The sequence below is a fragment of the Mesoplodon densirostris genome, chromosome X, assembly GCF_025265405.1.
Source record: "Mesoplodon densirostris isolate mMesDen1 chromosome X, mMesDen1 primary haplotype, whole genome shotgun sequence".
Lineage (NCBI taxonomy): Eukaryota > Metazoa > Chordata > Mammalia > Artiodactyla > Ziphiidae > Mesoplodon > Mesoplodon densirostris.
The window spans coordinates 55,498,292-55,522,920 of NC_082681.1; the positions used below are offsets into that span (position 1 = coordinate 55,498,292).

General features: G+C 36.9%; 1 protein-coding gene across 4 annotated transcripts in view; it reads right to left on the reverse strand.

Annotated features, from left to right (window-relative positions):
- The window catches only part of DIAPH2 (diaphanous related formin 2), an 894,195-nt gene that overhangs the window by 487,159 nt on the left and 382,407 nt on the right, over positions 1 to 24,629 (reverse strand). For all 4 annotated transcript variants that reach the window (XM_060086247.1, XM_060086246.1, XM_060086245.1 and 1 more), the window contains 2 exons: positions 17,722 to 17,823; positions 15,788 to 15,882 (listed from right to left, as the gene is read on the reverse strand). In XM_060086247.1, coding sequence (XP_059942230.1) covers positions 15,788 to 15,882; positions 17,722 to 17,823 — 197 coding nt within the window. The remainder of the gene's footprint in view (positions 1 to 15,787; positions 15,883 to 17,721; positions 17,824 to 24,629) is intronic.

The following is a 24,629-nucleotide window of genomic DNA, read 5'->3' on the forward strand; positions in this document are numbered from 1 at the left end:
AAAACCCATCTAGTACATTATAAAGGAAAAAAAATCAAATCACACTAATAGAATTGTCTGTATTCACCACTGAAAAATAATTAAGGCCTATATTTTAAACAATGCTTGATATTTGCAATTTAATGAGAATGTATTCTATCAGAATTTGAATTTAACATGAACACTTTACATTCCTGGGAAAGAGATTTTTTTAAACACATGGAATCAAGCTTTGGTTTTGCCTATAATAATCAAATGTCCAAAACCTCTGTCATGAGGGTTTCCAATGAACATAGAAAATAAAAGCAAATGATTGGAAGCTTATTATATTCTGAAACTTTACTACCTGTATTTCAGAAATAAAAATAATTCTTCAGACAGTTCTAACCAGGGACAATTTTGCCCACTCGGGGACATGGGTCAATGTCTGAGGCATTTTTGGTTGTCACAACTGGTGGGCTGCAACTAGTAGGCAGAGGTTAAGGGTACTGCTCAACATCCTACAATTTACAGGACAGCACTCCACAAAAAAGAATTAAGTCCTGCCTTAAGCATACGCTTTCAGCACTTGTCAAATAATTTAAAATTTATTTATTGTGTAATATTTAAGACATACAAAAATATATACATAATATAATGACTCTATGTGCCTACCACTGAGCTTAAGAAATAAAGAGCATTCAGTCTCTCTCTTGTGTATTCCTTCCTGACTGCCTCTCAAAAATATTTTGTAAAGAGATTAAAATACCCATCATGTTATATATATATTACACTGTATTAAAGTATGCCATAGCATGTTAACTACACTCTATTATGTTAAATTATACTGTAACTATCATATGACTTTCCTAGACTTGAAGACTAGGTACCATTCTTCTTTACACAGGAGATCTAGAATTATAATAGAGCATTGAAAAAAACAATATGGTAAGTAAATATTTATCCCCTGTATACAGAAAAGAATGTTTTGATTACCTACTGAATGCACAAAAGAGGAAATGGGTTTTATAGATATAATCAATTACAAAGGTGTTATACTTCATTAAATATATGACTGGCCAACCAACAATCTTTGGATTCAAAGAAAATTAATATAGTAAAAAACGACTAGGAAGATAGTAGGAAAAAACAGTGTAATTGTTCTCCATCTCTGTTAGTTTAATTGAGGGCATTGGCAACTGGACACTCTGCCCTCCAATTATTTTGGGCTGAGAGACTTCGGCTTTTTGTCCAGAGGTAGCCTTATAGCTACAAGTTAGAGTAGCGGGGGTTGGGTCTAACCTTGCTTCTCATTTCCTAATTCAGTGTTCTGGAAGTCTAAGGAAAATAAGGGCACTTTCCAAGTTCTACAATTGCAAGGGAATTCCTAGTCAACCCCAAATATCATCTCACATCAATAGACTCAGTGGATCTGTAGTATGAAAGGGTCAGTATTTTAATGAAGTTCTACCATGGCTTAAAGTCTACAAGGCTGCATAAAATATGATCTCTGAGGCCACATCTTACTCAACTATTAATAAGACCTATGCTTTGTTCAAAGTATAAATAGACTAATATTTTTTTGCCTTTTTAATGTATGGTTTACAGTCTGACTAGTACAAGAAAAATTAATGAATTGTTTAAAGCTACCTCTTCTTTCTTTGTGAAACAGTCTGGTATCAATTGTGGAAAACAGCACAACCAGTAAAGTTGACAATTGAAATACCGGTATTAATCAACAATAGACATAGAGGGGATGAAAATAAATAGTCATCACATTTCCTTGGAATAGGTGTGATTTTACCAACAGACTGAAAGTAGCAAACAAGGGCCAAAGAAAGCTTCAGTGAAGGAAGGGTAAAGAAAAAAAAAATTACTCAACTAACCAGTTAGAAGCAAAAGATGAAAAAGAACAGCAGCTCACAGATACAAGTATTTTAAGATTACAATAGCATGACATAAAGTAACTATTTATTCCTCCATGATGAGAAATGGGAAAGAAATGTTTTGTGATTGTTGTCGTCATTGCTAATGTTTCATTTTCCCTAAAGAACTATGAAAATGAACATGGTGAATACAAGTTGTTATTTCAGACAAAAATGTTTTCAAATTCTACAATACTAATGCCATTATAGCCTTAATTGATATACTTGTAGTCTTCTAAAGTCATCAACCCTTGTAAAGTGCATGTACACAGGCAGAATCACAAGCCTGCATAAAATACAGATGGTCGATAACCACGTAAATAGATCAATGATTACAAAGATGGATTGAGGAGACAAAAACGAGCTCTACTATTACACATGCATGAATTTCCTGACTATAAGAATAATTATACTCTAGAACTGGTTAATTGAGGGAAGTTGAAGAATCTTTTTCCCCTGCAGAATCGATAGATACCCATCTATCTTTGATGGCTTAGGAGGAGCATTGCCTGGAATCAGGGGAATGGATTGTATGACCTTTGCTCCACTCTCATCATTTTGTCAGGACCCAGCAATAAGTTCTATAAATCATAAAATCTGTTTTGAGACATAAAATAACATTTGAAAACATAATCATGTGGTTACCTGTAGACCCATACACACTGGGTTCAGAGTTGGACACTTGAATGGGTTTCAGAAAAGTAACAGAGCCAGCATAAATGGAAACTATCTGGGGAAGAAAAAGCCAGCTGGAATATTCCCGTGCATGTGAATGCAGCTCTTTTGTCCCTTTCCTGTTTGTCCATTTCTGTTCCCCTCTAACCTTAAAAGAACCCAATTATAGGAATGAGATCACTAAAGTATTGAAACTAACTCCTGACATACGCTCTCCTGAATGCACACCATGCCTTGTCTAACCTGTTGATTCCTTTCCTAAAGAGGAGTAAGAATGTAGAATTAAGCAGATAAAAATGGCTAGCTCTCTACCCCCTACAGCTCCCGTAGCAATCCTGCAGGCAGATCACACAGGTAAAATAACATCTGAAGAGAGTCAGCCAGTCTGCATACAATGGAGAATGATGCAGAAACCAACCTCCTGCCTCGATGATTCACTGAGATTCTCCCCCACTGCCATTTCTCCCTTTAAAAACTGTCATGGCTTAGCAGAATCTTCAGAGTTGGTCTCTGGATACAAGTCCACCTTATCCCCAGATTGACAGCTTTTCTGATCAAAGCACCCTTCCTTTCTACCAACACTTGCCTCTCGAATTATTGGCTTATGAGCGGCGGCAGCTAAACCTGAGCTCAGTAACACAGGTATCACAGAAAGACATCTATGGAGGTATTTCTGTAGTTTCCAGGTAAGTAGGAGATACCCTAGAGCTATATTTCACCAAGGGAGAATTATTTAGAATGGTTAGGACCCTTTACACAAAAAAAGAATTTATTTAAATGAAAGAAAAGAAGAAAGGAAAGGAGGGTGGAAGAAGGAAAGAAAGAAGGGGGGAAGTGAGACAGAGTAGGAAAAAGGGAGGGAGGGAGGAAAGGAAGGAAAATTCAGAGAAAACAAAGCAGGTGGAAGGGGAGCAGAAAATATTATACTGGACAGTTGCATGCCCAACAGGAATGCATCTGTCCCTTAAAAATAAGGGCAACAGAGACCAAAAGGCAATAAATAGAACATTTGCTTAAGGAATACAGGTGTCTAGTAAATAGTGTGGATTGTTTGAAGAAAGAACTGCAAGAAAATAACTACTTTAAGTATGACACTTCATTTCAGGATATCAAGAGAGGTATCCTTTCCCCTGATATCATTCTCTTATTCATCACTCCTCAAAACTCTCTCCTGTGCTAGCTTTTGCGATGCACCAAAGAACCTGGCACTCCCTCTGATATGCTGGCTCCCTTTGTTCTTATTTCTCTAACAACATCCATCCCCTCAACCTGTGTGGTCTCCAGAAATGTGGACCTTAACGTTCAAATGGTCACTTTTTTCACTAGCAACCTCAAGAATTTCTCTGGTCTTTAAACTAGAACAATCATTTCTTTGCAAATGATTCCCCAAATCCTTAATTTCAGTCATCATCTCTATTCTGACTTCCAACACATATTCTAATGTAGTGTATCCAGAAAAATTTTCTCCTCTACCCTGGAAGTATTTTCTCTCCCACATGATTTGCCCCATTTTGTTAGTAGTACAACCATTCTCTCTATCACCAAGACTTTTCGATGAATCTTTTCTTTGTAACTTCTTATTTATCCACCTTTCCTCTTTTTTTCTCTACCCACAATGTATTTCAGGGCTTCATTGTACCTTATACTTGTTTTTCTGTTTTTGTTTTTGTTTTTTTTCAGCCATGCCACATGGCTTTGCGGGATCTTAGTTCCCTGACCAGGGATTGCACCCAGGCCCTCAGCAGTGAAAGCATGGAGTCCTAACCACTGGACTGCCAGGGAATTCCCCTATACCTTATACTTGAAATTACAATTACCTCCCTATCTGTAATCTCTTTTCACAAAGCCATCTGGCATACTGCAGCTACAGAAATCTTCCTAAACACACATGTAAACATGTCCAAATCCAATAGCTTGGCATTCAAATTATCTACCAGGGGTCAAAAAGCCTGATGCTTATAGGGACTAGGAATAAATCAGAGTGGGTAAAATGTAGTAGGGGTGGTAGGGCCTGTAGCAAATGGGACAGTATGTAACACTCAAATTCTACCATTTAAGCACTACAAAGGCCAAAGAAAACATATTGTGGGTCACTAATTTGTGATCTCTATGCCTCAAGAGTATGACCCCAAAAAATCTTTTACATGCTCTTTCTCATTGCCACCCTACATGACTTCTGAGGCATAGCAGAATATAAATATTTTCCTTTAGATGCTCAAGCCTTTACCCACTATTCCCTTTTCCTAGCCCTCTCTAACTGAGCCCTAATAATGTTGCAAAGTCCAATTTAAGTTACACTTCTCCCCAAAAAAACACTGTAACCACAGGCCACCCAAACCTAGAGCTCCCCTTCTGTGAGCCTCTGTACTAGTTTCTTTCTTTTTTTATTAGATTTTATTTTTTAGAGCAGTTTTAGTTTTACAGCAAAACTGAGCAGCAAAATACAGAGAATTCCCATGTATTTCCTGCCCTTACACACGTATAGCCTCACCAACTATAAACACCCTCCCCACTAAAATGCTACATTTGTAACAACTGATGAACCTACACTGACACATCAATATTGCCTAAAGTCCGCAGTTTACATTAGGGTTCACTCTTCCTTTTGTACATTCTATGGGATTTTAACAAATGTATGACATGTATCCACAATTATATTACCACACAGAATAGTTAGTTTCACTGTCCTAAAAATCCTCTGTGCTCTGTGTATTCATCCCTCCCTCCCCACTAATGCCTGGTAACCACTGATCGTTTTACTGTCTTGCAGTATTTTTAAGGGGAACTTCTAAGTCATGTAACTGGGAAACTTTTTCTTTTTAAAATGTTTTTTCCAGTTTTATTCTTTTTTTTTTTTTTTTTTTTTTTTTTTTTTTTTTTTTTTTTTCCGGTACGCAGGCCTCTTCCTGCGTTGTGGCCTCTTCCATTGCGGAGCACAGGCTCCAGACGCGCAGGCTCAGTGGCCATGGCTCACGGGCCCAGCCGCTCTGCGGCATGTGGGATCTTCCCAGACTGGGGCACGAACCCGTGTCCCCTGCATCGGCAGGTGGACTCTCAACCACTGCGCCACCAGGGAAGCCCTCCAGTTTTATTAAGATATATAACATTGTGAAAGTTTAAGATGTAAAATGTGATTATTTGATATATGCATATACTGCAAAATGATTATCAGAATAAGGTTCCTTTAAACATCCATCACATATACAATGGAATATTACTCAGCCATAAAAAGAAATGAAATTGGGTTATTTGTAGTGAGGTGGATGGACCTACAGTCTGTCATACAGAGTGAAGTAAGTCAGAAAGAGAAAAACAAATACAGTATGCTAACACATATATATGGAATCTAAAAAAAAAAAAGGTTATGAAGAACCTAGGGGCAGGAAGGGAATAAAGATGCAGACCTACTAGAGAATGGACTTGAGGACATGGGGAGGGGGAAGGGTAAGCTGGGACAAAGTGAGAGAGTGGCATGGACATATATAGTAAAATTGATAGCTAGTGGGAAGCAGCTGCATAGCACAGGGAGATCAGCTTGGTGCTCTGTGACCACCTAGAGGGGTGGGATAGGGAGGGTGGGAGGGAGGGAGACACAATAGGGAAGAGATATGGGGATATATATATGTGTATAGCTGATTCACTTTGTTATAAAGCAGAAACCAATACACCATTGTAAAGCAATTATACTCCAATAAAGATGTTAAAAAAAAAAACACCCATCACAACACATAGTCATAATTTTTCTTTATTCTGGCAAGGACTTTTAAGACTTGCTCTCTTAGCAACTTTCAAATATACAGTACAGTACTGTTAACTATAGTCACCATGGTGTACATTACATCCCCAGAATTTATTCATTTTATAGCTGGGATTTTGTACCCGTGAGCCAGTTTCATCCATTCTCCCCTTCCCTCCACCCTTGGCAAACAAACAACAACCTACTCTGTTCCTATGAGTCTGGTTTGTCTTAATTCCACATATAAGTGATACCCCACAGTATTTGTCTTTGCCTGACATATTTCACTTAGCATAATGTCCTCAAAGTCCATCCATGTTGTCACATATCGCAGGATTTCCTTCTTTTTAAAATCTGAATAATATTCCTGTGTGTGTGTGTGTGTGTATGTATACATACATACATAACATCACAACTTTATCCACATATCCGTCAATGGACACCTAGGTTGTTTGCATGCTTTGGTTATTGTAAAAAAAAAAAAAATTCTGCAATGAACATGGACATTTGGATCTCTCTCTGATATGGTGATTTTATTTCCTTCAAATATATACACAGAAGTGAGATTTCTGGATCATATAGTAGCTCTATTTTAATTTTTTAAGGAATCTCTGTACCTTTTTCCATAGTGGCTGTACCAACTTACATTCCCTCCAACAGTGCACAAGAGTTCCCTTTTTTTCATATCCTCACCAGCATTATCTGTCTTTTTGATAACAGCCATTCTAACAGGTGCAAGGTGATATCTCATTGTAGTTTTGATTTGCATTTCCCTGATGATTAGTGATACTGAGCACCTTTTCATGTACATGTTGGCCATTGGAATATCTTCTTTGGAAAATGTCTACTCAAGTCCTTTGCCCAATTTTTCTTGTAGTGTCCTTATCTGGCTTTAGTATCAGGGTAACGCTGGCCTCAAAAAATGAGCTTGTGAGTATTCCTTCCTCTTCAATTTTTTTGGAAGTGTTACAAAAGGATCGATGTTAATTCTTTTTTAAAGGTTTGGTAGAATTCACCAGTGAAACAGCCTGATCCCAGACTTCTCTTTGAGAGGTTTTTAAATACTGTTTCAATCTCCTTAGTCATTACTGATGTGTTCATATTTTCTATTTCTTCATGATTCATTCTTGGTAAGTTGTATGTCACTAGGAATTTATTCATTTCTTCAATTAGTTGGTATCTAACTGTTTATGGTAGTCTCTTATGATCTGTTGTATTTCTTTAACATAGGTTGCAATGTCTCCTCTTTCATTATGATTGTATTTACCTGAGTCTTCTCTCTTGTTTTCTTAGTCTAGCTAATGGTTTGTCAAATTTACCTTTTCAAAAAATTACCTCTTAGTTTCATTATCTTTTCTATTGTCTTGTACTCTCATTTATTTCTGCTCTAGTCTTTATTATTTCCTCCCTTCTACTAACTTTGGGATTAGTATTTGCTTATTTTTCTATTTCCTTGAGGAGTAAAGTTAGGTTGTTTGAGATCTTTCTTTCTTCTTGATGTGTTTATCCCTATAAACTTGCCAGTTAGAATTGCTTATTTTTCCTCATCCAATAAGTTCTGGTATGTTGTGTTTCCATTTTGATTTGTCTCAAGGTATTTCTTTATTTCTTCTTTTTTCCTTCTTTGATCCATTAGCTGTTCAGGAGTGTTATGTTTAATTTTCATGTTTCTATGCATTTTCCACCTTTCCTCCTGTTATTGATTTCTAGTTCTATGTCACTGTGGTCAGAAAATATATGTGATACAATTTCAATCTTCTTAAATTTGCTATCTATTAACTATCATATGATCTATCTTGGAGAATGTTTCATGTGTACTTGAAAAGAATATGTAGTCTGCCGCTGTTGGATGAAATGTTCTGTATATGTCTGTTAGGTTCATTAAGTCGTAGTGTTGTTCAAATCCACTGTTTACTTATTGATTCTCTGTATGGATGGTGTATCCATTGTTTAAAGTGGGGCACTAAAGTCCCCATCTATTACTTTATTGTTGTTTATTTCTCCTTTTAGCCCTTGTTTTAGTTCTATTAGTATTTACTTTATATATTTAGATGTTCCAATGTTGGATGCATAAATATTTACAATTGTTATATCTTCTTGATGAACTGACCACTCTGTCATTACATAATGACTGTCTTTGTCTGTTTTGACCATTTTTTTGCTTAATGTCTATTTTGTCTGTTATAAGTATCACAACCCTTGCTTTCTTTTGGTTACTATTTGCTTGAAGTATCTTTTTCCATCCCTTCAATCTCAAGCTATGTGTGTACTTAAAGCTAAAGTGAGTCTCTTATAGACAGCATATCTCTTAATCTTGTTTTTATACATTCAGGCTATTCTATGTCTTCTGATTGGAGATTTTAATACTTGTATCTTTTAAAGTAATTTTTGATAGGTAGGAACTTGCTTTTGCCTTTTGTTAATTGTTTTCTGAATGTTTTGTTCCTTGCTTCTTCTAATGTTCTCATCCTTTGTGATTTGAGTACTTTTTGTGGCAGTATGTTTTGACTCCTTTATCATAATCTTTTGTGTATCTACTATAGGCTTTTCCTTTGTGGTTACCATGAGGCTTACATAAAATATATTTATAACATCCTAATTTAAACTGATAACAACTTAATTTCAATAGCATACTAAACTTTATAATTTTACTTCTTGCCAACCCTCAGAGTTTACATTATTTTAGGTTACAATTTACACTTTTTATAATGTGTACCTAATAACAGATTATTGAAGTTATGATTATTTTTAATACATTTGTTTTTTTTTAACTGTTAAACGAGTTGTAAGTGAATAATGCAACACATTATAATATTAGAGAATCTGACTTTGGCTACATATTTACCATCACCAGTGAGTTTTACACATTCATATGTTTTTACAGTTTAAATTAGCATCTTTTCATGTTAGCATGAAAAACACAATTTAGTATTTCTAGTGATGATGAACTCCTTCAGCTTTGTTTGTTTGAGAAAATATTTATCTTTTCTTCATTTCTAAAGGAGAGCTTTTCTGGGTAGAGTGGTCTTGGTTGACAGGTGTTTTTTCTTTTTTTTTTCTTTCAATATTTTGAATATATCATTCCACATTTTCCTGGCCTGTAATATTTCTTTTGAGAAATTCACTGATAGTCCTGTAGGCTTTCTTCATTCTTTTTCATTCTTTTTCCTTTTTCCTCCTATGACTGGATAATTTCAAATGGCCTACCTTCCAGGTCACTTGTCTCTCTTCTGCTTGATCAAGTGTGATATTGAATCTCTCTATTGAATTTTTCAGTTCAGTCATTGTATTACTCAGCTCTAGGATTTCTGTTTGTTTGTGTGTTTTTTTGATGGTCACTTTTCCTTTGTTCAACTTCTCATTTTGTTTATGCATTGTTTTCCCAATTTTGTTTAGTTGTCTTTCTGTGTACTCCTATAGTTCACTGAACTTCTTTAAGAGGATTATTCTTAATTATTTTTCAGAAAGTTCATAGATCTCCATTTCTTTAGGGTCAGTTATTGGAGTCCTATTAGTTTCCTTTGGTGGTATCATTTTTACCTGATTCTTTGTGATTCTTGACTCCTTGCATTAGTATCTGTTTGCTATCACAGGGTAAGACCTTCACTCATCAGCCCAACCTGGGGTACTAGATGAGTCAGCTGGTAGCATTTTTTGGTAATTGGGGCTTGTTATTGGAGTCCCTAGTTGGATGACGCTATTGCTCAGTATCTGAAGTCAGAGGTGGTGCCACTGGTTGAGCTCCACTGTTGGCTGGAACCGCTGGCTGAGCTCCACATTCAAGCAGGGCTACTGCGTGGATGATCAGATTGAGTGGGGCTACTGACTGTGCTCTGTGGTCAAGTGGGGCCACTAACTGGGTTCTGTAATCACCTCTGGTCAGGCGAGGTGACAGGCTGTGTTCCCTGGTAGGGTGGTGCTACTGGTTGGCAAGTGGGCAGGGCTATGAATGGGCTTTGCAATTGCTCCTGGTCAGCTGAGCTCTCAGGCTGTGTTCCTTGAGTGAATGGCACTGCTGGCTGGACTATGTTCAGTTGGAGCTGCAGGCTGTGCTCTGTCATCAAGTAGGGCTTCAGGCTGTGCCCTAATGTTGCACAGGGCTGCAGGCTGGGCCTCACGACCTGGTAGGCTACTGGCTATGCTCTGACCAGGCTCTCTGGTGGTGAGGGACTTCCAACTGTATCCTGCAGTTGGGTGGGGCTAGGGACTGTGCTCTGTGGCCGGGCACGGTCACTGTCTATGGTCCCTTTTCAGGTGAGGCAACAGGCTATGCTCCACAATTGGGCAGGGTAACTGGCTGGGTTCCCTGCTTGGGTGAGGCTGCAGGCCTGGACAAGGCTAGATGTTCAACAATCGGGCAGGGTCATAGATTGTACTCTGCTTTTGGGTGAGGTTATAGTCTGGACTCCGTGGCTTAGTGTTACTGTAGATTAGGCTCTGAGACTATCCAGGGTCACTGTTCAAGCTTCCTGGTTACGTGGATCCAAAGAGTATGCTTAACAGTTGGGCAAGGCTGCTTGCTTGGCTCTCTGACCAAGCAGGGCTATAGCATGGGCTCCACAGTGGCCTGGGTTCTTAGGCTAGGCTACTTGGACAGGTAAGACTAGAGGCTGTGCTCAGCAGTTTCACAGGGCTGCAAATCTGCTTTCCAGCCCAGGGAGGACAGCACAACAAGCTCCATGGCTAGCACAGCCCATTGACCAGGCACCCAAATCAGGCAGAACTGTCCACCAAACTCTCTAGCCAGATGGGGCCACCAGTTTGGCTCCGAAGATGGGCAGAGCCACTGGCTGGGATCTCTGCTTGGGCACTGCTACAAGCAGAAATATAGTCTGCCAAGATCTAAGTGTTGTTGCTGTAAGCCCCACCTCAACTCCTCCACCTCTATCTGATCTCCAGTGGTTGAGCCCCACAGATTCCCCCAGTTATCTCTATGCAGTGTGGCCCAAATGGTCCTTCTGGGAAGCGTCCTACAATGCTGGGGGAGCTAGATGTCCACCTAGGGCTCTCTTTTTCCAGTGGAGAAACTATAGGCCCAGGGGGCCCTCTTGGTGCAGTGCTGTGCCAGTCTGGGGAGGGGCAATGTGGTCAGAATGCAGCTGATCCTCTCACCCTTCTAATGTGGTACTTCTTAGTCTGCCATCTCGATTGGCAAACTTTTCTGTACTAGTTTCTATCCTCTTTGTTTTTGCCATGAACTCTGTAACACCAGCTTACGGATCCCTTCTCAGAATAAAGTAAAATACATAAAAATGCAAAAGAAACCAATTACATTGAAATAGTTATCAAGATATTTAAGAAAATAAATTGTGATATAATAATAGATGTGCTGCTTGATTAAAGCATTAAAAAATAATATCTAGTGGCAGCTTTAATAACTAGTGTAATTTTGAAGTAGTAATGACTGTAAACAATATTTCAAGATATCTGCCACAAATTTAATATGATAGGAAAACATTTATTATTTCTATTAGTGACAAAGTTAGAGGTACTGTTAATACTACTTTGGTCTGTTGCCTATATTGTTAATCAGATGAAATACTAAATATTAGTTAGCAGGTAAAGAAAATAAAGAGGCAGTATTTTTCACATCTAAGTTCAGGAGCCCCTGAATTCTCTCCATTGGTCTCCCAGGGGCCTTTGGACTCCTGGTTAAAAAACCCTGCTTTATACATATCTTTGTAATTATTCTGCAGCAATTTTATACTGCCTTCTATGTTAATCATCTTTTTTCTGCTTAGGCTTTGTGAATATGACCGTAATCTCCCTACCAACGTGAATTTCCTCAGCATTTAAGAATCATTTGCATGCACTGATGTTCTGAAATAGAATATACTGTTATTTTCCCTTCAGCACTTGAATCACTTTTTTAAAACTGCTAATTTCTTTTTTTTTTTGGTCAATGTTCTATATTTAAATGTGCCTACAAATATTTCATTTTTACCACTGATGCCCTAAAAACACTGGTCTTAGAGTTTTCTCTCAATAGATCAAATTAAATTACACTAAAGCAGATTTTCAGAGCTGAAATAATAACTCGAAGAATCACCTAAATTTAGTACACATTATTTGGAACTCATAGTTGCATATATTAGAAGCTCCTCAACAATCTCAGGATATGGTGTACTTTTTAAGTGTTTCTATGTGTTCTTGTAAGTATTTTAGGACTTTTCAACTTCTTCCATATAGTGAACTTGGTTTCTAGCTTCAATTTAGATATTGTGAAATAAAGGAGACATTAATATTTTTATTAATAACCTTAAATTTGGGGCTCTCTTTTGCTGATTAAATTAACATTTGGGGGTTTGTTTTCATTTTGTTTTGTTTTGTTTTGTTAGTAAAGGATTTATCCTGCCAAATAACTAAAATCTATCAGTTGTCTGGCAGGAAAGAGCTTATTGACCCATACTAGGAGAGATAATACTGGTGTTAATTCAAGTCTCTGGGAAGCAATGTGTCCTTAATTGTTTTTTGTTGTTTTTGTTGTTATGAGGAGACAACCATGCCACATGAGCAACAAACTATGATTATGCATGGATGGAGTTTAGCACTGTAATCAAATAGAACTTAAAACAAAGTTAATCTGATGATACATATTTAATGCTATGCATTATCAATGTGCTACATGGTAATTAGTCATAAATGGTAAACAGCTCCTTTGAATGGCAAATTGATGTTACTTTTGCATCACTGAAGCAAGCCCTTTCTAGGATGGGAGGGAGAAAGGCAGTGGTGACCTAGTCTTTTCTCTGGCCTGAGGGAAGCAGTCTCCTTTGGGTACTTGAAAATCAAATGACTGTTTCTACCCAGGACCTTCCTCCTTACTAGAAGATACTCAGACATTGGATTTGTCTGCATAAACGCAATATTAACTTTCATAACTCAGATGAGTTATTCACAATCTGTGCCTCGTACCCAAGCAGCACAATTCCAATCATGCATACTATTAAATTACATGTTAAATTGTTTTCTCCTACAAGCAGAAGTAAGAAAATGAGTTTTGATTGAGCAGGGTAAGGAATGAGAAGAAAGTTTAGAGTATCTGGCATCGAGGAGGAAGGCAAGCCAGCTTGGAAGAAAGTCTTCAGTGGCCCGTTTTAAACAAAAGGAAAGCACAAAATTGTTGGGGCAATGGATGCAAGTGATAAAACACACAGAGATGTGAAAAAGAGAAAGATACAGGCTTAGAAAAGGGAATGGGTGTCTAGAAAAGAGGAAGAGATGAGACAGAAAAAGGTTAACCCATCCCCAGCAAACAGGAAATGCACAGAAGCAATGGGTATAACACTTGCAGAAGGAACCTGGCAGGATCTACACTTTGTGGTTCTCCTTCACTCACCTTCTGAGATTTAGCATAATAATGTGATTTCACAAGCAGTCCTTTTGACTGCATAGTGGATATGATTAAACCAGCTGAATTTAATAATTTAGACATAATTGACTGCCTTCTCCAAATTGAAAGCAATTCCTTCCTCCCAACTGGACCAGGCAATTTAAAGAGAGAAACAAATATGTATCGTTTATGCTACAAAATCAAGTGAAACAGAAAAAAAAAATCCCACGTAATACATTTCTATACATACATTTTTTTTTTTTTTTTTTTTTTTTTTTTTTTTTTTTTTTTTTTTGCGGTATGCGGGCCTCTCACTGTTGTGGCCTCCCCCGTTGCGGAGCACAGGCTCCGGACGCGCAGGCTCAGCAGCCATGGCTCACGGGCCCAGCCGCTCCGCGGCATATGGGATCCTCCCAGACCGGGGCACGAACCCGTATCCCCTGCATCGGCAGGCGGACTCCCAACCACTTGCGCCACCAGGGAGGCCCTCTATACATACATTTTTAAAGCTTGTTGCATATTAGAGGGACATTCATAAGTGAGACTCCTTCTGTTTCTTACATTCCATAAAGAGCTGAAAACATGACTTAAAAATAATAAATGTTTTTAATGTTACTGGTAAATAAATATCACAGTAGCATTCTGCATATTTACATTCTTTTTTATTTACTAAGGCACGTGAAGGAAAAGCTACAGTCTTAATGGGCAAAATAAATGCCTACGTTGATTAATTCTTCAAAATATGGTTCTCTTTTACTAAAATTTGATTATACAGAAAACACTAGAAAGCTTCAACTACTGAATAGGAGTCAGATGTTTGTTTGCCTTTTTGTACTTTAAAATGAAACTGTCCAACTGGATAAAAAGAGGGAGAACTAAGTCACATTTAGGCTTCTTAACTTGCTCATTCTGACTATTGTGCAAAGAATCATGGGACTAAGCCGGGCAGGACAAATGTGATCAGCTCTCCATTTCAACTCAGAGAACTGGCTAGCTGGACAAAGAAAACACATTTTCCAAGAAACATTTCCACAAGGGAATTTCTTAGCACAGTGTAACTTTTGTTGAGGTTAATAAAGTTGTGTCATGATAATAAAGAGCCTACATAAACTCATTAACCCTTAGTCTTACAGGGTAAACTGTAATGCAAGCCTACACTACGCAATGGAGAAACTTCTATATAGACACAGCCTGCTCAAATGGCAGACACTGGTGCTCTGAGATTTAGAGACAGTCTAAGGGAGGTATAACAAAATTGTTACAGCATAAACTACTCAATCTTCTTAAAATCAAAGCAAGCCACGTGGCTCAAAAACAAACAACAAAAAACCTGCAATGACTATGCCCATCCATGAAATATCTTGCAGTTCTTCCTTCCAAAAATTAAGCCAGACAGGGTCAAACATATGAAGAATTCTAAGAATTAGATCTAATAGAGTGCTTTATTCTACCAAGCAGTTTATTTGGTGTAATCCTCACAGTGACCTAGTAATGTCAGATGAGAAGATAGGGCTTTAGCAAACTGACATAGTTTGCCCATAGGAGGCAGAATAATAGAATAAAAAGAGCAATGGCTTTAGAGTCTTGATAGGCTTTGTTCTGAGTCACAGCTCTACTACTCTGCCACTTACCAGCTAGGTGACAGTGGGCAATCTCTCTAAGCCTCAGTTTCCTGATGTGTAAATGAGGATAATAGTACTTATCTCATAGGATTGTTGCAAGATTCAATGAGATAAAATATATAAAGAGCACAATCCCCAGCACGTTAAGTGCTTAACAAGGGATAACTTTACCATTCACTCATTGATCCTGAGGAAGCTATTTTAACCTCTTGGCCTGTACACTTTTACGTCCATACAATGGTAATAACAATATCTACTTAAAAGTGTCATTGTAATGATGAAATAGATGCAATTTTATGTACAGAGGATGATGCGTCTACATGTGCACAGACTTAAATTTAAAAGGACACATATCTAATAAATGACAGACACATACCTAGAACCTAGATTGTCTAAGTCCTCTTACTGTCCACACAGCTAGATATTCCTAATTCTATTATCCAAACACAGAAGAACATTTTCACACAACTCCATTGAAAGGACAGCAATCTAGAAATATCTGTGAAAATGAAATTCAAAAGCAAAATATGCAAGTTACCTGAATTAAGGCCTCACTCAACATGTCTTCATTAACCTCCAGAATGATGTTTTTTATATCTTCATATGGCATACGATACGATCCTAGGAAGATAGCTAAAATAAAAATTGATTTTATTAAAAAGAGAGCAGCATCACAATTTTAAAGTCCTAATAAATACCTGATTCCCACTTCATAGACTCAAAATATGAAATTCTTGTCACTAATATTACTCTACAGAATTATGAATAAACAAAAGTAGCTTCCATTTGATGGACTATACTACTCATCTAGGCAAAATGGCCTATTAGTTCAGGGTCTAATGTTTACAGTTCATGCGTATTTATATACAAGATAAAACTACTAACAGCACTGATGACTACATGCTTATGCATTTTAGATGAAGCTAATACAAAATAACCCATGAAAAGTTAGAAATTTTATCTCAAGTAAGACTTTTAATTCAACATAGAATTTACCGTGGAGATTGTCAGATGCATCCAATACAGCACTTCTCGAGAATGACAGTAAAGTAACCCGATACTAAGAAAACCATATCAATCTACTTTGCAGTTCTCCCACATAACAAAAAAATAAAGTGTCTGAATCCTCGATGTTCTCTGTATCCCTGATGACATTCATGAGGTATGCTATTAGTTGCTTTTATGTTGAATCAACGATTTCCCTTGTCAACTTTTTCTTAAATGGATATGTATTATGCCATATGGGAATAATTCAACAAATTATACCTAGAAAAGCTCACACTGACTCAGAAAGCATTGTTCAACAATACATTCCACTTTAACCTCCATTGAACATACTTTTTAAAGAACATACATGTGTTCTTATCACCAGAACATAAATATATTCCTAAGAATTTTTTTTTTTTTCATGGAGAGGTCTATATGCCTTCACTGGTACCTAAAGAAAAAGCATCCTCCCCTGTCCAGGCAAACATAAACACCAAATGAGACCTCCATAATCCAAATAAATAATGTTGACAGATATCAACTAGCAATTAAGATCATACTATGTTGTTGTTTTTTTTTAAAGTACTGAACATCCACTTTATAAAAAAAAAAGGACTGTCGGGTAAGCAATGTACACAGGCAAAACAGCTATTAGGAGACTGCCTTTCTGACAGCAACATTCCTACTGACACAAGAATGAGATTGACGAGTTGTTTATTTTAATCTGATTCTCTATAGCACACTCCTTCACAAAATAAACTCCCAAGATATTTCTCTGCATATTTAGAAATGCTTGATATGCTGAAATTTTTCATACATAGTGTTTTAGTATCCTCAGAATATAAACACAGCATACTGTGGTGACACACACACACACAGACACACACACACACACATGTTGAATTTAATACAGAGTGGAGACTATGTCAAGAAAAACTTAGGACCTGTGTAAATGAAGATGGGTTTAACTGTCCAGCTACTTTAGGAAAAGCGTATTTAATGGTTGACTGCTTTGTTAAAGGCTTTAAGGCTCACTAACCAGTTTTAAAGTACAGTGGTTAACAACTAGCTCACATCACAATTCCTTCAAATATAAAGCAAATAGTAGTAAAAGGATTTGCCCAATGTGACTAGTGAATACTCTAAAACTATCACTCCCAGGCCTAGGCAGAAGGAAGAAAAATATAACACTCTTTTCAACTCTGCCTTTCCTCTCACTGTGGCCTCTAACAATGTTAAATGATCAGTACTTTCCAAAGCTTTATTATTCATAAATTTCACCTGGCCTAGCCAAGGCTAAATTATGGTAGTCTCTATTATGGCTGAATGCCAAAAGGCAGCCTAAATCATGTTTACACAGAATTTTGTTCCTAGTAGGCGCTAAATATACCTGTTCAAAGAAGTTATAACTTTGTTTTAAATACATCCAACAACCCCTCACCACCACCATCACCACCACTCCCTACTGAGAAAATAATCACATACAAAGATTCTGAGCTGTTTTGGGATCCAAAATTCTCAACTCTTTCACTTTCTTCTTTGTAGGCAGCGTCTTCTTTTCTTCAAAAGCTTCTGCATTCTTTTGAACTGAAAGAAAAATGTTGATTCATAAATAATAACAGTGCTAATCCAAATACACAGAATCACATTAGTAAGGCATAGTAACTACATTAATAAAGCTCATGCCCAAATCAATAAACGGGTTTATTTCATTAGTTCAAGGAAGAGGATAAACATAAAAATATAGACCTGTTTAGAGGCTTCCCTACAAATTAAATATCAGCACTTAAGCAGAAAAGATAAGCCAAATAGAACCAAAAATCAATTGCTGCTTCTTACCTAATGTGCAGCATTAATTACTCCTTAACCACGTTCCTACAGCAGTAATAGAATTAAATATATAGTAAAATCTCCCTAATTTGGACTAATTGAGGAAAAAGGCAGATGTGCATTTATCCTAAAATATACAGGTCTTTAATTCAGTGAAATTGCTTTAAAGATATCTAAGGTAACTTTAACTGCTAAACAGGTTGCCATATAAAACTCCTGCTGAGACTGTTTTGAAGAATAGACATGAAAAATTGGCAAGTTAGACAACAGTTAGCACCTATTTGCATACCCATAATTAATAAACCTCAAAGACATGGTCTTTTCAGTAAGTTCCCTTTGTCTCCCTCACCATTTTTCAGTGCTCTTTGCTTTCTTTGAACGAATGATTTATTTATGCTATATTCAGAAGGTAACCCTTGAGTTCCAAACAGTTAAAATGTCCTGAAACCGTGAGAAGTGACAGTGTCAAGGAGGGGCTTTAGACCCCCATCACTTCCACCAGCCCTCCCTCCAAACAAGCCATCCCCCAAACCAAAGTGAAAAACAACATCCTGTCTGCTAAGAAAATGAAGATTTATGTCAAATCCCTAAACCCCTCCTACAAAGAAATTCTACAGCTACCACTATATTCCTGTGTTGGCAGTTTACCTCTTCTAATATAAAAACAAGGTTGCAGGTAATGGGAAAAAATATGAGAAAAGTAAAGCCAACATTTTTCAGTCAAGTAGAATGATATGCTCTTGGCCCCAAACTCTTGCTGCTAAATTTCATCACTAAATCACATGGCCATCATCATGCTGTTTGTTTATTACTTTTAAAAAATATAATGTCATTTTGAGGCAATCAATATTTATCTGATCTTTGTTAAGGAGATCACAAATGAGTTACTGATCTTCTTGAGAGGAAAAGTAACCCACGACCACAGTAGATTTTTTTGCTAAGCTATGTGTTCACAGATGTGAGCATCTGGAAAACTTTCTAGAAGGCATCAAAATATTGTGGGTCCATTAAGACACCCCCCCTTTGTTTTACTGGTGCAAAATATATGAAAATTAAATGAACTTACTATAAGAATCACAGGAAAAAATAATTACCTGAATAACTAAATTCCTAACAGTGCTAAGCTCTACAAGTATGACCAATCTAAAGTGATGGAGAGTCCAATCAGGCTAGGTAATTACACTTGACAATCACGATAATATGGGAGTGCCAAGTAGTTTGCCATGTTTACACAAGATAAGAGAGTTATTGGTCAACTGGAAGAAAAATGACTTTTAAGATATTCTTTTAAAACCATCACAAGTGTTCCCCGAAAGGATCTAAGACTACAGTGTCTCTCCTATAAAATAATCAGCATTTTAATTTATCCTAATTTTCAAGCCACTCCCAGCTTAACACAACTCTATATAAAGAAATAACAGTCCAAGAGTCAGTCCTTTTGTCAATAAAAATTTATCTGAATTTTACTGAAATTACTTCTAGTATCATTCAGAAATGTGTCCTAGTCAAACAGATTAGTCAAGAAAACTGTCGTAATCTTTCAATATGCCTTAAATCCCACTATGGGAGACTAATTAACAAAGTACATATACAATGAAAATGCTATAGTATGAAAGACATATTAAGATTATCCTGCAAACTAACAGATTCCTGACTAACCCAGGCATATATAATGCTCATTATGTATGACTTCATATTTTTGCTTTTTTTAAAAAGTATATTTCAACCTCTCCCCTTTTCACATGAACAGACTGTTTAAAATTAAGATTAGATCTCTTAAATATCTTGAGTTCACAGTTTTGTTTTTTTGAATCCTAGCATATTTTCCTTGTATTATACAATTTGGTTTTATCTTGGGTTCAAGGAATGGTAAGAATTCCATGAGTGGGCACTGCTGTTCTGAGAATCATTAGAGCAAAGGTAGTTTAAAATAACTCCTTAACTAGACAGGCTTTCAGAAACAATAATGTTTTCACCAGGATCAGTAGATATTGACCAGTGGCTATTATCACCTTTGGCTTTCTTGTCTTCAAAAGCATTCCTTAGCTATCACAACCACAGGCTCAGATAAATATAGAATTTGAAGAGACGCAATGATGTATGAAACTTAACTATATAGTATTGAAGCTTTCTTATATTAAAAAGTTCCTGCTTTCATAATGACTAGAAAATGCCACTTGTCCTAAGATGCTTTTATTTCATATATGTTTCTAATACTTACAAAACTTAAATATTCCATAACTTAATTTAAAAAATGGATAATCCCATAACTCAATTAAAACTCAAATAGATATCTCTCCAAGGAAGACATATGGAATGGCCAACAGGCTTATGAAAAGATGTTCAACATTGCTAATCACAAAGGAAATGCAAATCAAAACCATAATGAGATATCACCTCACACCTGTTAAGATGGCTATTATTTAAAAAAAAAAGATAAGTGCTGGTGAGAAAATTGAGAAATTGTACACTATTTGTAGGAATGTAAAATGGTACAGCAACTAGGGCCAGTAGGAAAAACAGTATGGAGATTCCTCAAATAATTAAAATAGAACTACCATACAATCCATCAATCCCACTTCTGGGTATATATCCAAAAGAATTGAAATTCAATTCTTGAAGAGTTATCTGTGTGCCTATGTTTACTGCAGCATTATTCACAATAGCCAAGATATGGAAACAATCTAAATGTCCATCAAAGGATGAATGAATAAAGAAAGTGTGGTATATACATATAATGGAATATTATTTAGCTTTCAAAAAGAAGGAAATCCTCTGAATAGCCAAAGCAATCTTGAGAAAGAAAAACGGAGCTGGAGGAATCAGGCTTCCAGACTTCAGATTATACTACAAAGCTACAGTAATCAAGACTGTATGGTACTGCCACAAAAACAGAAATATAGACCAATGGAACAGGGTAGAAAGCCCAGAGATAAACCCACACACCTATGGCCACCTAGTCTATGACAAAGGAGGCAAGAATATGCAATGGAAAAAAGACAGCCTCTTCAATAAATGGTGTTGGGAACACTGGATAGCTACATGTAAAAGAATGAAATTAGAACACTCCCTAACACCATACACAAAAATAAACTCAAAATGGATTAAAGAGCTAAATGTAAGGCCAGACACCATCAAACTCTTAGAGGAAAACATAGGCAGAACACTCTTTGACATAAATTGCAGCAAGATCTTTTTTGGCCCACCTCCTAGAGTAATGAAAATAAAAACAAAAATAAACAAATGGGACCTAATGAAACTTAAAAGCTTTTGAACAGCAAAGGAAACCATAAACAAGAAAAAAGACAACCCTCAGAATGGGAGAAAATATTTTCAAACGAAGTAATGGACAAAGGATTAATCTCCAAAATATACAAGCAGCTCACGTAGCTCAATATCAAAAAAGCAAACAGCCCAATCAAAAAAATTTGTGGAAGACCTAAATAGACATTTCTCCAAAGAAGACATACAGATGGCCAGCAAACAGATGAAAAGATGCTCAACATCACTAATTATTAGAGAAATACAAATCAAAACTACGAGGTATCACTTCACACTGGTCAGAATGGCCATCATCAAAAAAAAATCTACAAACAATAAATGCTGGAGAAGTTGTGGAGAAAAGAGAACCATCTTGCACTGTTGGTGGGAATGTAAATTGATACAGCCACTGTGGATAACAGTATGGAGGTTCCTTGAAAACCTGAAAATAGAACTACCATATGACCCAGCAACCCCACAGCTGGGCATATACCCAGAGAAAACCATAATTCAAAAAGATACATGCACTCCAATGTTCACTGCAGCACTATGTACAATAGCCAAGACATGGAAGCAACTTAAATGTCCATCAACAGAGGAATAGATAAAGAAGATGTGGTACATATATACAATGGAATGTAACTCAGCTATAAAAAGGAACGAAATTGAGTCATTTGTAGAGATGTGGATGGACCTGGAGACTGTCATACAGAGTGAAGTAAGTCAGAAAGAGAAAAACAAATATCGTATATTAATGCATATATGTGCAACTAGAAAAATGGTATAGATGATCTTATTTGAAAAGAAAAAATAGAGACACAGATGTAGAGAACAAACATAGAGAACAAATGTATGGATACCAAAGGGGAAGGAGAGCGGGATGAATTGGGAGATTGGGACTGACATATATACACTACTTTTTTTCATTGGCTGCATTGCATCTTAGTTGTGCAACATGGGATCTTTCTTTGTAGTACATAGGCTCTTCATTGCAGTGCGTGGGCTTCAGAGCATGCAGGGTCAGTAGTTGTGGCGTGTGGGCTCTCCAGTTGTGGGGCACGGGTTCCGGAGTGTGTGGGCTCTGTGGTTGTGGTGTGTGGGCTCCAGAGCATGTGGGCTCTGTAGCTGTGGCACAAGGGCTCTCTAGTTGTGGCACACAGGCTTAGTAGTTGCAGCATGTGGGCTTTGTTGCCCCGTGGCATGTGGGATCCTAGTTCCCCTACCATGGATCGAACCCACATCCCCCACATTGGGAGGTGGATTCTTAACCACTGGACCACCACGGAAGTCCCTGACATATATACACTATTGATACTATGTATAAAATAGATAACTAATGAGAACCTACTATATAGCTCAGAGAACTCTACTCAATGCTCTGTGGTGACCTAAATGGGAAGGAAATCCAAAAAAGAGGGGATATATGTATACATATAGCTGATTCACTTTGCTGTACAGTAGAAGCTAACACAACATTGTAAAGCAACTATACTCCAATAAAAATTAGTTTAAAAAAAAGAAAGAAAATCACCATCCTAGAGTACACAGAAAAATAAAGAAAGAAAGAAAGAAGGAAATCCTGCCATATGCAACAACATGGATGAACCTGGAGAACATTATGCTAAGTGAAATAAGCAATTCACAAAAGGGCAAATACTGCAATGATTACACTTATATGAGGCATCTAAAATGTCACACTCATAGAAACAGTGTAGAATCGTGGCTGCCAGGAGCTGGAGGGAGAGGGATATGGGGCATTACTGTTCAGTGTGTTATACAAGTTAAATAAGTTCTACAGATTTATGGTAAAACACTGAGCCTTACAGTTAACAATACTGTATTGTGCACTTAAAAATTTGTTAAGGGGGTATCTCTCATGTTAAATGTGTTTATAACAACAAAAAAATAAAACTTAAATTTATTTTAAAACAAAGTAAATTATAGTGATTCAATAATCATTTCAAATTACTTGAATGAGACTAGAGATGTTTTTTAATTCTCAATACAAAAACTTCAAAAATTGATTTTAGCATCAACGGCCCTATGGTCCTCAGGTTCACAATGAGGCCTCCAGTCATATGTGATCTCTCCCTGTACAAATGAAAACCCATACAGCCACTGGGCTTAAAACCGATGGATTAAATTGTGTGCTTAAACTGGCAATGCTAATCGACTGAATAATGATGAAACATTATAAAATACTGTCTGTAGGAAGATAATGATGTAATAATAAAGACATTTGTATTATTATTAAAGATATGTTAACATCAAGATACTAATTATCTAAGATAAAATGCCCACTGAGTATTCTTATATTTCCTGTAATACATGGATTTTTACATGCAGTTGTACTATAAATTTATTCCTTTACAGCTGAGGGATGATCATCAGCATAAGTAAAGTAAACATGGTTACATTCTTTCCCCAATCTAATTTAGGCAATGTTCAGGAATCCCCTATTAATTTCCACTATCCCTGTGGATACACAGAACATGTGTCAAGATGTTCGTAGTTTGTAGCAAATATTAAGATAATATAAATGGGTAACACTGAATGATTTACATGGTGATAACTGCCATAAATCATAATAAAATTTTTATAACTAATTTATCTCAAAATTCCTGTGAGAAAGACTGATTCCTAAAGTCGGCATCAATACTATTCATTCATTTACTCATTCATCCAGCAAATACTTGTTGAACACCTACTATGCGTTAGCCTAGCATGAATATATAATGGTACACAAGACTTAAATGTCTACTCACATGTCTTTAGTAAGTGGTCATAGGAAAATTACTAATTGTGGAAGTATCTCCAAAAGGTATATAACAATTATAATTTCCTTATCCATAATAATATAGCTTGAACGAATACCTGCATAGCACTCAGCAAATCTCCCTTTTGTTATTGGAAGGCATAGCTCCATATTAGATAATATTGTTATCTTCAAATCAGCATCAACTGATGTGTTACATCATAGAATAAGGAATATATGAGAACTTCCCTGGTGGTCCAATGGTAAAGAATCTGCCTTCCAATGAAGGGGACACAGGTTCAATCCTGGTCGGGGAACTAAAATCCCACATGCCACGGGGCAACTAAGGCCATGTGCCGCAACTACAGAGCTCCAGCGCCTCAACCAGAGAGGCTGCGTGCCTCAAACTACAGATCCCATGCACCCTGGAGCCTGTGCACCACAACTAGAGAGAGAAAACCCACACGCTACAACTAGAGAGAAGCCTGCATGCCAGAACGAAAAAAAAATGACCCTGCACGCCTCAACGAAGATCCCATGTGCTGCA